We start from the raw sequence: 17,395 nt of genomic DNA on the forward strand, positions 1-17,395 counted from the left end.
ATTTTAAAGGGATTTTCATTACCATTAATCAACCTTTAGACATCACACGCAAAGATCTCATGGATTAGGAATATTCTGCAGTGTACAGTGACAGACAGGTGTTTAGGAAAGTGCTGTGGTAGTTTTTGATGCTATTTGGTAAATAGAGAAAATAATAATGGAGACAATAAAACCAAGGAGAGCCTTGTACCCCCTTGTGCCCTACTATTTATACTAATTTATTTGCACTCTATCACGCAGGTGTTTGATACAATGTAACAATGTGGAGATTGTTGAGTTTTGGCGCGCTGGTGAGATTGCTGGGAGCTGTCCACTGCTGTGGTGCTGAAATCAGCGCTGCCAATGACTTCAAATGCGCCTGTGACTCACGCTTAATTGAGCAAGCAGGTGATGCTGTGTAGATGCGTGTACTGTGGTGTCGCTTTACAGTACACATAAGAATCATTCAGAACCATGACGAAGGCCTATATAAAAAAGTAGCATCTAATACCATCACTGATGTATAGTACCATGGCAACGCCATAGTGCTTGAAAGGATCATTTCACTCATGGAAACCGATCAAATGTGAACGCTATTTCTTCTGTTTGAGTACTTGATAAAAGAGTACACACTTGCTATATATAGACCGCATGTTTTCATGATTGCAGACGGTCATTGCAGTGTTTGTAATTCTAGTCGGGCGTCGCGCTGAGTGCGCAGCAGTGGATGTCACGGGTTAATAACAAAGGAAGAGTTACAACACTACAGCTCACCAGATGAATCCAGAATGAGCAACAACTCTGCAACATTCTCGAGTCACATGGGCCGACAGGATTGATGTAAATAATTCACAATCCACGTTCACATATTAATGCAGTGTGTTTGGAAAAGCGCAACGCTGCACAAGTGTTTGGTTCCATTTAAATAAGGAAAATAAATAGCTTATAATTTTAAGAAATCGCCTGCCTCAGCCCAACCAAAATCACAGGATGATAAACTATTGTTTGAGAAACAATTCTGAACTCTTTTTGGTGCTAAACACAACCCTGCTTTTTATATTCCATAAAGAATAGAAGCCAAAGGAACATTAAACCCCAACACAAGATCTTAGATGTAGTTGGATATGGAATCTTTCTTTAAGAGTACGTATAAATCATCACAGGAAAAGTCAAACACCTTCATCTATTGCTGGAACACTCAATGCAAATATCTCACTTGACTGGATGAGAGTCTCCCTGAGACACACTCCACTCCTAGAGCCTCTTTGTTTTGATGCACACCATCAGATGAAGATGCAGTGTGCTTTTTTCCCACTTACACATAAGCGTGGTAGATGAACGCCCATCCGCGCGGTCTCTCCAGCACATTATAGAGGAAATTCTGCAGGCGTCGGTAGAAAGCGTTGCGTTTCGGTGGCCTCTTCCTCGAGATGCTGGAGCGTTGTTTGCTCAAGATGCTGCCTCGTTTGGTCGCCTCGGCGCCCGCGATGAGCAGCGCGCCGTCTCGGTTGGAATCCGTCGCGCCCGTCTCCAGCCCCACAAAGCCCACCTTTAGCTTCTTCTCGGCCTGCGGGCCGGGGTACACCCCGCCGTTGCGGGATTTCTGCACCATGCTCGGGGTTTTGTCGTCATGGAGATCCACCGGTGCTGATGCTGCGGGTCTTCCGCTCTTCGCCAGGTAGGAGCATCGCTGCTCTGAGAGGGCGTGAGAGGTGCCTGCGGAGGGAGAAGAAGCCAATAGCGACGCAAAGATGCACGCTCTCTCTCTCTCTCTCTCTCTCTCTCTCTCTCTCTCTCTCTCTCTCTCTCTCTCTCTCTCTCTCTCTCTCTCTCTCTCTGAGAACCTTCCAACCAACAGACAACAGAGAAAGAAAAAGAGAAACCATTACGAAGCTGAGAGGTAGCTTTAACAGACGCACACATGCATTTATGTGTTAATTTGTCTTAAAATCTGGTTTGATCTTCATCTAAGTTACAATAATGAACAAACACAATCTGTTCTAACTAACACACAAATTATTGTATTGTTCTTGTACATACTGAATACATTATTCAAACATTCACGTAGGTTGGGAAAAAGTATATGAACCCCTAGGATCCAATTAATGAAATGATTTTCTTGCCACTGTAAATGTTCTGAAATACCAGTAAAAGAGGTTTAGGTTTGGTGTGAATAAAAATGTACATTTTTAATGAATGAATGAATGAATAAATAAATAAATGCAAGAAGACAAATTGCATATTCAGTAGCTATACAAATAGCTATTAGCCTACAATGTTTGTAGATTTTGAACAGCAAATTTTCTAAGTGCACTTTTTATTTTTTTTTTACATTTACAGTAAATACTGACAGCTGTGGTTACCAAATTTACTGTAAAAATACAGTGACCATGTTTCAGGCTTAACAAGATTATAAATTTTACGTTTCACTGCCATTTATATTATTTAATGATATAAACTTAATATTCTAAACTTCTGGAACTATAAAAGTATGCTTTTAACTTTAAAATGTATTGTTAATCACTGTAGTAATTGCAAAAGGCCACATGATGACTTAAACTGCAATAATTGTCATGGGGTTTGTGAGAGACAGGACCCAAGAGCAGAGGAAACAGTTAAATTGGATTATTAATCAAACACAAAAGTTCTTTCTTCAAACAACACAAAGTCAAGCCCAGGCAACGGTCTCCCGCGAACGTGGGCGGAGACGAGGAATCCTCCTCCACAGGAATACTGGGCAAACGATCACAGGCGAAGGCAGTCCAGAGGGTAACCACACCTCTACAGACAGGCCACCAACCAACACACAAGTCCGCTCCAACTACACAAAGAGCAGAGTTAAACATAAGCAGCAGACACAACAGTAACAGTAACAATGATCCGACATCGAACATGACACATGAGGGGATTTAAATAAGCAGAGAACAAACCCGGGGCAGGTGTCGCTCGCAGCTGAAAGTTGTAATGAACAGCATTCCCATGGAAACAATCAGGGTTCCCACGGAAACGCTGATTCAGCATGCCAGCGACACCTGAAACACGTAAGGGCAAAACGTAAACATGCTTTGACAAAACAGACAAGGGACGATGAAGCCACGTTCCCCATCAGGCAGGCATGGCACCAACAATCATGCCACGCTCCAAATCACTGAGATCACAGTTTTTCCCCATTCTGATGGTTGATGTGAACATGAACTGAAGCTCCTGACCTGTATCTGCATGATTTTATGCACTGCACTGCTGCCACACGATTGGCTGGTTAGATAATCGCATGGATGATTGTTGGTGTCAGATGGGCTGGTTTGAGTATTTCTGGGATTTTCACACACAACAGTCTCTAGAATTGACAAAAATGGTGCCAAAAACAAAAAACATCCAGTGAGCGTCAGTTCTGTGGATGGAAACGCCTTGTTGATGAGAGAAAATGGCCAGACTGGTTCAAACTGACAAAGTCTACGGTAACTCAGATAACCACTCTGTACAATTGTGTTGAGAAGAATATAATCTCACAATGCTATTCTGAGATGCGGGTTGGCGCTGTTTTGGCAGCACGAGGGGGACCTACACAATATTAGGCAGGTGGTTTTAATGTTGTGGCTGATTGGTGTATATATAAACAAAATGCATAATAATTTATGAGACACAAAATGTCACACAATGTTGTACTCTCTGTACTGGCCATATTTTATCCCAAAATAAAAGAAATAATAATAAAAAAGGTATATATACATTATATTTTTGCTTAAAGACCAATAAGACTTTTTTTTTGCAGTGATATTGTTTTCATGACAACTAAGCACATTTCCCCACAATTAAAATAAAACAAAACAAAGAACACAAAAAATAAAAATAAATTAGATTTGGTTTAGAGACCAGTAAGATTTTGTGCACTGTGACATTATTTTCACCACAAATAATTACAGTAATGCAATAAATAAATAAATAAATACATTTTTAAACAGTATATTATTTATACATCATGTTAGTATTTAATTTATGCTTTAATAAAACAAAACATTATTTTTACAGAATTGTAATTTTGTCGTTATTGAAAATTTGTATTATATTATTAATGGGGCTAAAATGTCACATTGCATTTAAATGTTTATTTTCTGCCTAACAGCTTTAGAGGAGTCAAAGCTCGAAACCACTCTGAATTCTTTACAGTTGTTCTGAGAATGGGAACAAATAGTCTAAATAGTAAAAACAACAACGTCCTTAAGTGTAAAATATTGCATTTAAAAATGGTACTGTATTGCTGGAGGTGGTTTTGTGTCCTCATGGTTGGAGATGAGAGCTTCAACAGAATGTTTGAGGTCTCACACGGGACAGTGTGCTGTATTGATCGATGGATCTGTTATTGATAAAGGCCTGAGCTCTCTGGTGCGCCCCGAGAATCAACTGCACTGCGACGGGTGACTTCAACATTCCCCTCGTCACCTGAACACTTGAGAGAAAACACAAATATCTTTGGCAATTCAACATGAAATGGATTATAAATAGAACAAATATCTGTTTTCTGGAGGTGCGTGGCAGTTCTGACAAGCTCTTGGGGACCATAAAGACATAAAATGACCAGAGAAACCAAATTACCAGCAAATAATTCATAATTCAGGAGATATGTATGAATAAATGGAGGGCTGCTTTTCATCTTACTGGGTTGTGTTTCCATGACAACAACTCTACCAATAAAGACCATTCAGATTGTGTGTACGTGTATTTATACCCGTCTTCTGTACAGTACAGGTGGCTGAGAGAGTTTTGCTCATGAGAACGAGTGGAAAATACAAAAGAAATCCAAAGTTAATCACAAAACATCAACGCCAAATGAAGTAAACACTACTGATGGCTGTGAAGAAAACTAAAGCTTATGGGCTAAAGACCTTCAATATGCCCCACCAAAACTATATCTCTTGGTCAGAATATCATAGAGACAAAAATCAACCTTTTTGGTATGTCCCCGGCAACTGCCTAGCAACCATGAAGAGCACCCTAGCAACACCCGTATCTCGGCACCAGAACATTGTAGAGACCTGGGGTGTGCTCTTTTGACTTGGGAAAGTGTACTATTTATTTTTTTTCTTCTTATATTTTGGGGGTGAAATATCTCTTCTGAAGACATGGATTAAACCACTGGATTACTTTTATGCTGCCTTTATGTGCTTTTTGGAGCTTCAAAGATTTGGACCCTGTTGACTTGCAATGTATAGGCCTACAGAGCTGAAATATTCTTCTAAATATTTTCATATCTTCGGGTCAGAACGTCATAGGGACATGTAGGTGGGCTCTTTTGACTCGGGGCAGTGTATTAGTTGCAACTTATCTTTTATTATTTCTTTCTTATATTTTGAGGGTGAAATATGACCTAGGTATTTTCTTGACATGCTTCATGTGGCACCTGATCCAATCAAACTCAATAGCTTAAACAATATGTGTTTTTTTTTTTTGTTGTTGTTGTCTTGATGCGTTACAATGAAGGGAAATTTGTATTTAGCCGAAGTGATTAAACTGAGAATAACAACACATCTCACTTAAAGAAAAGCTTAATGAGCCAAAACATATGAGCTCTGCTCTAAAGAATAGACAATAGCACAGTCACAGAATTCGAGGGTTGAAAAAGGAAAGTTAAATAGGGAAAGATGTAAAAAAAAAAAAAAAAAAAAATGCTGCATAGGAAAAAAATATCTAGATTTTATACAGTATGTCTTTTCTTCTTCTGATAACAGCAGAACTGTTGGCAGTTTAATTTCCTCAGGGTCTTCCATAGCAAATATATCAAAAAAGAGCCCAAATGCTAAAGCTAATCCTCCAAAACCGGCCATATGGCCCCGCTGAGGTTTGCCACTGAAGCTCAATAAAGCCATTTCAGAACGCATTCGCTTTCTCAAACAGAGACACTTGAATTCTTCTGTTGTTGCTTTATGCTAAAAGTACTCTATTTTACTCACTATTCACTGAAAAACTTTCAAAATCTCTGAAATCTCATTTGTGTTTACGTTCAAATTAAAAAATGCTGCGTGGAAGCGTCACACGAGTCAAATAAAGAAAAACAAAAACTGTTCAAGAATTCTGCTTATGTGTTTCACAGAAAAAAACAAATATAACAGCATACGTCTTTAGAACGACATAAAGGCAAGTAGATAATATGACAGGTCCGACAGGACATTATTACATATACAGTACATTTCACTTCTGCTTTAGCACTTTACTAGTTTGCTTGCGATGAAATTGTTTGTATGTTCCTCTTCTGTTATGAACTTTTATTCTTCACTCACTCAAAAGGGAAGGCGTGATAGACAGTGAGAAGATATGGAGAGAGCGAGACCTTCTCAGCGGTGATGGAAAACAGGGAATGCTAACAGAAAATAAGTGCAGCATAAGGCATCAAGGAGACTTCACACTGGGTATGATGGACGCTTGGCATTCGACCAGTCCTTCACATTGACATATCACACAGAGACCCGTCAAGAGATGAGAACTAGAGACTCACAGTGGCCTGAGTGACACCATCTGCTGTCCAGACCAGACCTCATTGACACAAGAGTGTGTGACACGAGATACAACGACTACAAAAAAGAATTAGTTAAACCACACTTGACAAAGCCAACATGCTGTAATTCGACAGTCTTTGTTTAAGGGGCTTTCAAAATTTCTGACTGTAACTCATTCTAGATTTTTCAAACTACATCCAGCAAACTTGGCACAGACCTTCAGACTGTTCTGATTTTTTATCTAACTGATCAAACTTATGTTTTTCCTATAGCAGATTGTGTTTACATTTTGTGTTCCCGGTCAAAAATGACCGGCCCACTAAGATTGTTTATAAATCTCCCATATTGCATATATTATCACAAGATATTGATTTAGATATTTTTATCAACTTCTTTAATTATGACAGGTTTTGTATGCCTTTTTTGAATATATTTAAATATATATATATATATTTTTTTATTGATAGAAGGATTAATTAAACTGAGCTCATACCGGGCTACTGGAGGGCACTCCCTGCAGAAAACAAACAAATTTATAATAATTAGAGAATAAATTAATAACCACTTGCTTGATCTGAACACAATAGGTGTCATTTTAATGCTTAGAATCTGGACTTTACATGCATATAGCTGATCTTATCAATTCTTAAATAATGCTTTTTAATTTGCTGACAAATAAGAACTGTTTCATTCTCTTTTTTTTTTTTTTTTTTTTTTGTGCATATTTGTGATCACAACAATTACATTCAGAGTTGGTAAAACCATAAAAAAAGATGAGATAGTAATGTGTTATATATCGTTGGAAAGGGCTCAATTTGTAGAATGCAATGAGCAAATGAGTTTCACTCAGAGGTCAAACTGCAGTGAGTTTTAGTGTATGAAATTCCCACAGACACACATAAATATAATAAACAGGAGTGTATTTGTGTCACATTTTTCCTTATTACTTACTGAAACATACATATAACATAGACAATGACATATCATTACTTACAGCAGATTATCCCGATTCAAACGAGCCCAAACACAACATAATATGATGAGAAGATCTTGAAATATTTCTAAAAGAGTCAATATTGAAAGACAATGCACAAAAGGGCCCTGTGTTGTGTGTTTTTGTGAGTGTGTGTTGTGTGTGCAAACACACATTCACATATGTGCTCATCAAATGTATTGTGATGCTCCTGAACACTTAATATTTCTGCATTTTGTATTCTAATCCATTCATTTCCAATGGCCGTCATTTTTGACCAGGAACACAACAAGTGTAACAAAGGGAAATAAAACCCAAAAAATGTGAAGAAAATGCTCCAATTTTTTGGTGTGTTTTCAGATACCATATATGATGTCACTGAGTTTTATTCTTATTGGATTAAGTAAAAATAATAATAATAATAATAATAATAATAATTGCAAGAAGAAAAAAAGTTGTCCAGGTCAAAATGACTGAAACACAAAGTTTGTTAAAGTTTGTTTTAACATTTAGACAACACTGGAAAAAAAAAAAAAAAAAAAAAGACTACTAAAATTTACATTATTTTTTACTTTGCAAGTTTTTGCACAGTTTTTATAAATTAATCTAATGGAATAAACTTCATGATGTAACATTGATTTAAGTGAGTAAATTTAACTTTAACTAAAGATTACTCAAGGTCAGTAATGTAATCTAAATACTTTGGATTACTTCTTCAGCACTGGTAGATTTTTTCACTTGTTTTGACTATAAAAACTGTGCCAGTACAGTAAGACTAAAACACATGTTAAAAATACATTCTCTGAAAAACCAAAATATCGTATGCAGTGTTGTTTCTAAAACAAGATAAATCAAATTGATCTTGTTTGAATGATTTTTAGACATTTTTACAGGAAAACAATAAAAAAAAAATATGATCAAGAATATGATTTTTGCCCTAATATCAAAGGTCTTACTAGAAAAAAAGAAATTATGATCTAACATGAATTTTCTTGATAAAAATATATAATCGCGCCTGGTAACATGCATGTAAAATGGCTAGAAATAACATTTTATCTCAGCATAAAGCTGACAATTTACACAAGGTTTATTTCTATTTCTTCTGCTCCAAACTTACTTCAAACTTACTTCTCTGTCTGCTCGTATGAATGTAACACATCATAAGAAAGTGTTTCACCGCTGTTCAAATGCACTTTGGATCACATCATTTATATGTATAAATGTTTTCCATCTGAAAGGACTAAATATTAAATGAAACAAATGACAATAAAATGCAAAGTAATCTCTTCAGTAATCTAAATACTTTTTGAATGTAACTGTATTCTAATTACCAATGATTTAAACTGTAACTGTAGTGGAATACAGTTACTTTGTATTTTAAATACGTAATCCCGTTACATGTATTCCGTTACTCCACAACACTGTGTACATGGTACATATATTAACTTAATATTTAAACGAACATTTTATTGGAACACTCCACATTAGAACTTTCCTTATTAACACGCGGAAGCCTTTCACATAGAAAACGTCACCTTGCATTACAAGCACATTTAACAGAATTTGTTTGATCATGAACGGGTAATTTTGAGTAGAAAATGAACTTCAGACTTCACAAAACTTCAGACGTTACCAAACATAAAACCAAAACCAACAATTAAAACTGTGTAAATAAACTTGTAAATGGTGAAACCATGCAAGCTCATTAATTATTCAAGCCTGTTTCATGCTGTGAAGACCAGCTTGGAAAAATTTATTTTAAAATATTTTATTTACCAGGGAAATTTACTCAAATTAGCAAATAAATATGGCAAGGTTTTTTACTTTAGAATTGATACATGATAAATAATATTTACTCATAAGCTAGAGCATTAATTTTTACATGTTCGAATATAGAATTTACTTAACTCAAGTTCACGCTTTAACTTATTTAAAGTAGAAAGTACTTAATATTTTCTGCAATGTTTACCAAAAAAAAAAAAAAAAAGATGTTTTCAAATATTTCTTAAATTAATCTTTTTTTTTTAACCCATTGGTCAACTGCTTTTTCTTGTTTGTAGCTCTAAAAATGTTTTAGTATGCAACACCACAAAAACTCTAATGTTATCCAAGATGTCAACACTGATTCTTTCTCAGTGACTGATGAGACATCAGGGTTATCATCATCTGTTCATGGGTCACACACACGACTGTGGTTTGTTCTAAATGGTTTACTGCAGTAAAGCTCGACCTTCACCTAAACTGTTGAAGGTAACGTTTGTATTCTCCTGCCCTCACAGTGTTGACGTGGCGTCCCGTGGGATGATGTCTGAGGACGGACGTGTCCAGCAATGTGACAGGAAAGAAACAGACCTCAGAATCTCTCCATCTTCAATCTCAAATCCAGTGAAATCGGCACATTACCTTCTCCTGCTTCCTCTCACACCGACTCTGTGCTGGAGATTTCCTGGTGGGTTTGGAGAGAGTACAGAGAGTCTTTCTTGCCAAAACAAGATAAGGACCTTCATGCAGTCATGCATCAAACTTCATGATTTTTCCCCCCATAACGGAGTTGAACAATAGAGTTTTAAGAAGCAAATATGATGAAAAAACAGATGAGAAACGAAAGAACATTTTAGCATTTTCTCAGAAAACAGAACATTTTAGAAAGCAACTGAATAGACAGCAAAAGTGTGATATTTAAAATAAAATAAAAGCTAAATGTAGGTATAATTCACATTCTAACCCATTAAGATGTAATGGTGATAAATGGTGACATGCAAATTGTTTGATGTTCTATAACCTGTTTAACAAATTTTTTTTTGTTTATTTTGGTAACACTTTATTTTAACCTCATGCGACCCCACGTCAACATGCGTGGACATTGTATTTTGGCTTCGCTATACGCAACGCATAATTTAATTTCATTTCAACCGACTGATCTCAGTTCAGTAGACTCTGTGCTGTCAGTAAAGGGTTAAACTTTCGATGTACAGGGTCATGTGACAAAACAACATGGTGCTGATCACAGCAGAGTTTGTGTTTGGGAGAAATGCCAACATAACTATATCTGGTAAGAAACCTCATTAAGTTTTTAAACTGAAACCTGTTTGAGTCAAAAGATTAGAGTCTCTAGTTTCATCCGATATGGCATTTTTCAAATTTGAGTGATTTATCGTGAAACGGCACGCTGATAAACACAATGACCACATACGTGGACTGTATGCTCAGTTTCATTTAAAATATCCAATATTTACTGTCTGTGCATTATCACATTGAGAATTAATGGATGCATCTAAAAACTGGAAAATGTTGCTTTCAGAGGGTTTATATGGAGTTAGGATGAAAATAAGGTGCATTTCAAACTGTTCTGAGACCAGTACAGACAGACAGCACACTGGAGGCAAAGTCATTCACTAAATAGGGAGCAAGGGAGCATCCTATAATTTCTTTGAATCAGAATTAATTGTTAATTTCTGATGTAATGTCTATAACGTCTCAAAAACATGAATAATCAACATAATAAACAATTTGTTAAAAAAACGACTTTCTATAGCTTTGTATTATTTAAAATTTCTCAACTTAGTCCCACCATCCACATATGAGGACAGAAAAACGTTTTTTTTTTTTTTTTTTTTTTTTGGCATGTTTCTTAGGGGCTACTAGTTACAAATCAAAAACTGAAATGGTAAATGCACACAGCAGTCACGCTCGGGTCTCTGGAGGTTAAGGGTCCACAATAATGCATTAGTAAAGCATGAGTAAGCCAGTAATTAACTGAATGTAGAGTAAAGCCCCGTTCACACTGCCAGCGACATTGTCGCTTCATGTCGCTAGACTCTGTGATGTTTGCCACTAGTGGGCGTTCCTACTGCTGCTGCTGCTCTAACATCATTGGTGGACTGCACTACTGGCCATAGTAACTTTTGAAGTGCTGATTACAGATGATACTGCCGATAAAACTAAGATATCATTCTAATTCGACAAGGAAATAATCAGTTCTCTTGCCTCTAAAAATGAACACTCCAGTGGAGAGCTTTTTATATAACCTGCAGCAGTGCTTCTTGCATCATACTAAACAATATGAATATTATATAAATATATGAATCAAACTCACTCAGAATGTCGACACAGTTTGTATGTAGTATGTAGTTACAGACAAATGATTTAGATCAGTGAAATTGCTCCCAGAAACTTTTAAATTCTCCCGTCTTGCCTGTATTTGTCTCGAGGATCTTCACTCTCTGCCTGGAGACGCGAATGTCCCTCGTCATTTGCATAAAGTTGAAATTTGTCTTGTCGCTCGCCAAGGCGATCTCTTTCCTCAATGGCCACGGCAGCTCGTGTCACCAGAAGTCGCTGTGCTCTCATTGAAATTGAGTGGGATCGTGTCGCTGTCTAGTGCGATATCACTGGCGGTGTGAACGGGGCTGAAGGCTATCTTAGCCATAACTCACAACTTTTTTTTGGTTTAGAAAGTGATCAAATTAATGCTCATTTTCTAACTAACCACACAGCTGTGCACAAAACAGAGAACAGAACTTACTAAACATGTCTGAAGAGTTTGTAGTCGAAGAATTGATGCATTTCTATGCCCAGCCTTATTTTGTTTTTGGACCGGTGCCAGTTCACAGCGGATGGAGTTACCTACACGATGCCGAAAATAGAAAACAAGCGATCGATAGAACGTGCTGTCACTCATCACTGCTGGTTAGGACAAAAACTCTGATTACCATAGAAAATATACCTTTTATCACATGCCGTTTGCCATCAGGTTAGGACACGCTGTGACTGTGGCTGCCTGCAGCTCCTCTATGTTTCTGTTTGATTTCTGAGTACTCTGTTAAAAGAAATAAGGCTGGGCATAGAAATGCATCAATTCTTGGACTACAAACTCGTCAGACATGTTTACTAAGTTCTGTTCTCTGTTTTGTGTAGCTGTGTTGTGTTCTGTTGTCACTATCACTGTGGAGGACCTGTTTTTAGATAAACAAAACGAGTCTTCACTTGAACGCCCCAATGTCGCGAGGGGTCTGCGTGAACTGTTGCTCTCGTGCCCTATCATGAACGCACACAGGAGATCAACGGTCAGTGAACATTTTCACTAAATAATACATCAGAGTTTGTTTCTCACCAAATCTTATCGTATGCTTTCATAACAATCATGAGTCTCATGGAATAATTTATTAGACTTCTGAATTATACTTTTGTGTTCTTTTGAAGCTTGAAGAGGTGGTCACCATAAACTGCTATTGTATGACATCACTGAGCACAACATTTCTTCACAATTTCTCCCTTTGTGTTCAGAAAAAGAAAGAAATTCATATAGGGTTATAACAACACAGGGGTGTGTAAACGACTGAATTTTCATTTTGGGTGAACTAATCCTTTAACTAGTGCATTATTGTGGATTCTTAAAACAAAGTGTTTCCATTGCACTGCATACAAAATGGAGTTAAATCTAATAGTACTGCGAGTAGGTTCAGAATCATTATTTATTCCTGCAGCACTGCGGACTGTGGCAATATATCGACACTCGTATGTGGGTTAAAATGCATAAAACCTGTGCACTTTACACTGAACTGCACGAGAACATCGAGGCTTCATCCTCCAGAACTTCAGTACACATGTACCTTAATATTGTCTACCATCCCGTAACTTAGACATCTGGACATCCATTATAAACTGCTTAATCTGAAACATATTAACATCAAGTGAAAATTGAGTATCACCACAGTTCAACACATAAAAATGTGAATTATTAACTATTATCGAAAATAAATTTAACAGCATAAAAATGAAGCAAATTTTAAAAGCTCATACACAAACTCAACTATTCAACTCTGCTAGCACAGTTATTGCTCAATGAAAATAATGTTTATCTTACCATATTGAATTAAATTCTTTAATGTTAGATCAATGCAGTGTTATTTTATTGATTAAACAAATAGTTTTCTTTCATTTGTTTATCAGTGTTAACCAACATTTGAGTGATGCCCTGTTACTGGCATGTTTCTTTATTTTTGTGCTTTTGTAAGTGTTTTCAATTTTATGTGTAATGTTAATTTTTAGAAAACAGCAAAATCACTACATTAAAGTTGTCAAATGTCCTAAATGTTTGTAACAGGGTTACAAACCTCATAGAAAATAAAACGGCTCATAACATATTTAATAGTTTGGCTTCCTGATTAATATTTCAGAAATAATTGCATGAGTAGTCCAATCTCTCCAGGTGAAAAATATTTGATATTGTTCTATTGTGCAAGTGATCACAAAGAAAAACCTTAATAAACTCTTTAATAACTTTAATAACTAGTCTTGACCAACACAAAATAGGTATCGTTTGAAAGTTTAGAAGCTCTACTTTCAAATACTTTTAGGCATTATGACCAAAACTGAACAAGTGTTCCATTTTGATAATTTATATAAAAAAAGTTTGCACTGTACATATTATTGCAATCAGTAAAAACATCAAACCATGAGATGGTGCCAAGTACATAACACAGACTCAATGATGACTCAAATGGCACAGAATGAAACTCATTCTGTGAAATCTCATTAGTAAAATCATGTCTGCATGCTATACAAACCTTTAGTCATTGTTGTGTTTGCATGTGTAATTAGTTCTTATGTACAATTATTATGTTTTATTTGTTTGGAGATGTTTTTGGACACATGGAGATGTTTTTGGACACTATGATAAATAATTTTTGTAATGTTATAACTTTTGATTGCTTTGTTGTATCAATCTGACATTTCAATTTTTTGCTCAATTTTGTTTTTTGGATTTTTCAGCAGTTTCTTAGGCTGATAGTCTCAGAATGTATCATAATCTATATCATTAAAAAATATGAAAAGTTTTCTTTACAATGATACCAAACACTTGACCCTCCTTGTTTTTTTGTCGAGTTATAAGCCTTTAATTTTGGGTATGCCACTGAAACAGCATATCTTTAAAAACACCCTCAGAGCTTAAAGGGTTAAATCCACACAGCACAATAATCCCATGGTCATTGTATGATAAGAATTTAATTAAAATCTTTATTTCATTACATGTGTTACATTCAATATCCAATGTTTCTTTTGGACACAATATATGATAAATACAAACAAGCGTTCATTTGTTGTGCCGTCCCTAATCAATAGAATAAGATAAGTGAGTGACCTTCACACCCGCATATTTACATAGAAAGTAAAACTTTATACAAAGTCCATGCCGTCAATATTTACACATGGTAAAGAGGAAGAGACGCTGCAACCGACCACATGAACATCCTGTACGGTGCATGTCGGTCATTACAGTTTGATTCTTACAAAAACAGTGTTATCAGAGAACTTCTGAGCTTTCTGACCACAAAAATGGGAAATGATGTGGAATTCTATTCCTGGATTGTTATTACGAATAACCGGATCAAAACTTGTGTTGTGCTTGGATGAAAATTCCTTTTTCTATAACAAAAGAATTGTAATGTACTGTATATAAAGGTGTTTCTAAATAAAGAGGAGATTTATGAGAGAGGAACATAAAATAAATACAGGCTGTATATGAGCATGGCGGACCAAAACAGTAACGTTTCATACTTGTTATGCCTACATAGTGCTTTACTTTTAAAAAACTAGAGAATATGAAACTAATATATGTGATTGCTGAGCGAAAAAAATGTGTGTAACAGTGTTTCAGACAACCAGCAGAAATGTATATTCAGAAAATTATTTCGAACATAAAATAAAATAATCAAACAAAAAAGAAAATGAAAAGCCCTTAAATAACGTCAAATGCATTGCGAGTGAAAGTAATGCAGCATTACGGAGCTTATGGCGACTAGCCAATAACGGCCAAAATGTTCGCTAAAACTGATTCGGAAAAAGCTCAGTAGTTCGTCTGCTTTGGACAATTAACAATCACCATCAAAATCCCTTGGAGGAATACATTTCTCATCGTCTCTAAACCAGTTCCCAGAAAAAAGCTTCAGTAATCAAGCGTGCCATGGAGTGCATTTCATTTACATGGCCAGGTGAAACATACAGCATGAGACATGTGACCTGAGGGTGATAAAGACACTATATGTGTGTGTTTGGAGGAAGGAAGCTTCTGGCATTATATCATTAGACATGGAGATTAGTGTTCATTTGTAATAGTGCTTTCAGAGGAAAATGATTCATGTGAGGATGTTCACACCATCCCAGTCCTTGATGTGTAAAATAATAGATGATGAAATAAAATGCAATTTATTCTGAATTACAGTATTGAGAGGTCTGGATCATATTTCACCCCCAAATTAAAAGAAAATACTTTTTTGCATTGAGGTTATTTTTTATGACAATTAAGCACATTTTCCCCAAATTTCGCAAGAATGTAATGTGGAAATAATATATATCTTTTTTTATATATGTTATTTAAATTGTATTTATCTAATAAATGTACTGTATTTATTTAATGTATACATGTATTGAATTTATATATATCATAGTAGCATTAGTACTGCGTTTAATTTATGCCGTATTTTGTTTTACAGTATTTTTTTTACGGTGATACAGTTTAAAATTACTGTATTACAGAAATGAGAATTTAATGAGAATTACAAAAAAATGTACGAAAAATAATAAAGTAAAAAACCTCCGCAAGCACTTATGTAATTCTTGGCGGCGGGAATGTGCTTAACTGTCATCAAAATAGTGTCAGAATGCATAAAATGCTACTGGAATTTTTAATAATAATAATATTTAATAGTAATATATCACCTGGGCATGTTTGAGTGAGATTCAACCAATAAGGATAGGAGGAATACAGAATGCATATTAAGATACGGACAAGTAAACATCCTCTCAGGAGGGCACTGAAAGTGTTAAAGTTTCTTAAAGTATTTTGCCAACTGACATAAAAAACGTAATTAATCCTGCACCCTTAAAACAGATGTTGATGAATTCCCCTTTTGTTTGCATGTTTGTTTAAGGGTCGAGGCTGCTCTTATTGACCTCCAGAAACAGTGAGGTGTAAAACTCCGGCTCGAGTTGTTTGTTACGATAACGGTTCACGATTTCGGCGATTTTCTGTTTCCGTCGCACGTGTGGCGGGCTGTACGAGTCGCTTTCTAGACGCTTCCGTCGACATGCGTTTATTACCGTCTGACGCACCAGGAAACCTGCAGAGAATAGAAAGAGAACTTTAGTTTTAACCCCAAAACACTAACAGAACTGAATTATGAATGGATTTTAAGTTACAATTTAATTCCATATTTTAAACTGAATTGCATTTAAATTTAAGGTATAAAATCAAATAAATTCATACCCTTTAACTGTAGTTTTTATATATTACAGTTCATTTTTTCACACACAACATATGGAGTATTTACAGACACATTAGATGATATTAATATATGAATTTTTAATTAATTGACTTTCATTTTACACACTTTTGTGGATGAACACAATTCAATTCATGTACTCAATATACTCAACTGACTCAATTTTTGGTTTCTTTTATTTGTATTTTTATAAAGTTATAAAAAAACAAATGTGGTGTTCTACATATCAAGGAATAAGAAGGCATAATCGGTCAAATATAATTATTTTTATCTTTTATTTTATTGTTTATATTTTGAAATTCCTCTGTTGTGAGACTTTGTTGAATTTCTTTTTGTTTTTATTTTTTTATCCCCTTTTCTCCCAATTTGGAATGCCCAATTCCCACTACTTAGTAGGTCCTCATAGTGGCACGGTTACTCGCCTCAATCCGGGTGGTGGAGGACAAGTCTCAGTTGCCTCCACTTCTGAGACCGTCAATCCGTGCATCTTGTCATGTGACTCATTGTGCATGACACCGCGGAGACTCACAGCATGTGGAGGCTCATGCTACTCTCCACGATCCACACACAACTTACCACACGCCCCATTGAGAGCGAGAACCACTAATCACAACCACGAGGAGGTTACTCCATGTGACTCTACCCTCCCTAGCAACCAGGCCAATCTG

At 35.9% G+C, this 17,395-nt stretch overlaps 2 protein-coding genes across 11 annotated transcripts in view; both read right to left on the reverse strand.

Moving 5' to 3' along the window:
• LOC127446003 (potassium voltage-gated channel subfamily KQT member 2-like) overlaps positions 1–1,827 on the reverse strand; it is a 75,980-nt gene extending 74,153 nt beyond the window's left edge. For all 5 annotated transcript variants that reach the window (XM_051706587.1, XM_051706589.1, XM_051706586.1 and 2 more), the window contains exon 1: positions 1,299–1,827. In XM_051706587.1, the coding sequence (XP_051562547.1) occupies positions 1,299–1,591 (293 nt within the window). In that variant the 5' untranslated portion in view covers positions 1,592–1,827. The remainder of the gene's footprint in view (positions 1–1,298) is intronic.
• Positions 1,828–14,431: 12,604 nt separating this feature from the next.
• LOC127446001 (ral GTPase-activating protein subunit beta-like) overlaps positions 14,432–17,395 on the reverse strand; it is a 60,538-nt gene continuing 57,574 nt past the window's right edge. For all 6 annotated transcript variants that reach the window (XM_051706583.1, XM_051706584.1, XM_051706582.1 and 3 more), the window contains one exon: positions 14,432–16,565. In XM_051706583.1, the coding sequence (XP_051562543.1) occupies positions 16,372–16,565 (194 nt within the window). In that variant the 3' untranslated portion in view covers positions 14,432–16,371. The remainder of the gene's footprint in view (positions 16,566–17,395) is intronic.

Source organism: Myxocyprinus asiaticus, chromosome 9 (assembly GCF_019703515.2).
Source record: "Myxocyprinus asiaticus isolate MX2 ecotype Aquarium Trade chromosome 9, UBuf_Myxa_2, whole genome shotgun sequence".
NCBI lineage: Eukaryota > Metazoa > Chordata > Actinopteri > Cypriniformes > Catostomidae > Myxocyprinus > Myxocyprinus asiaticus.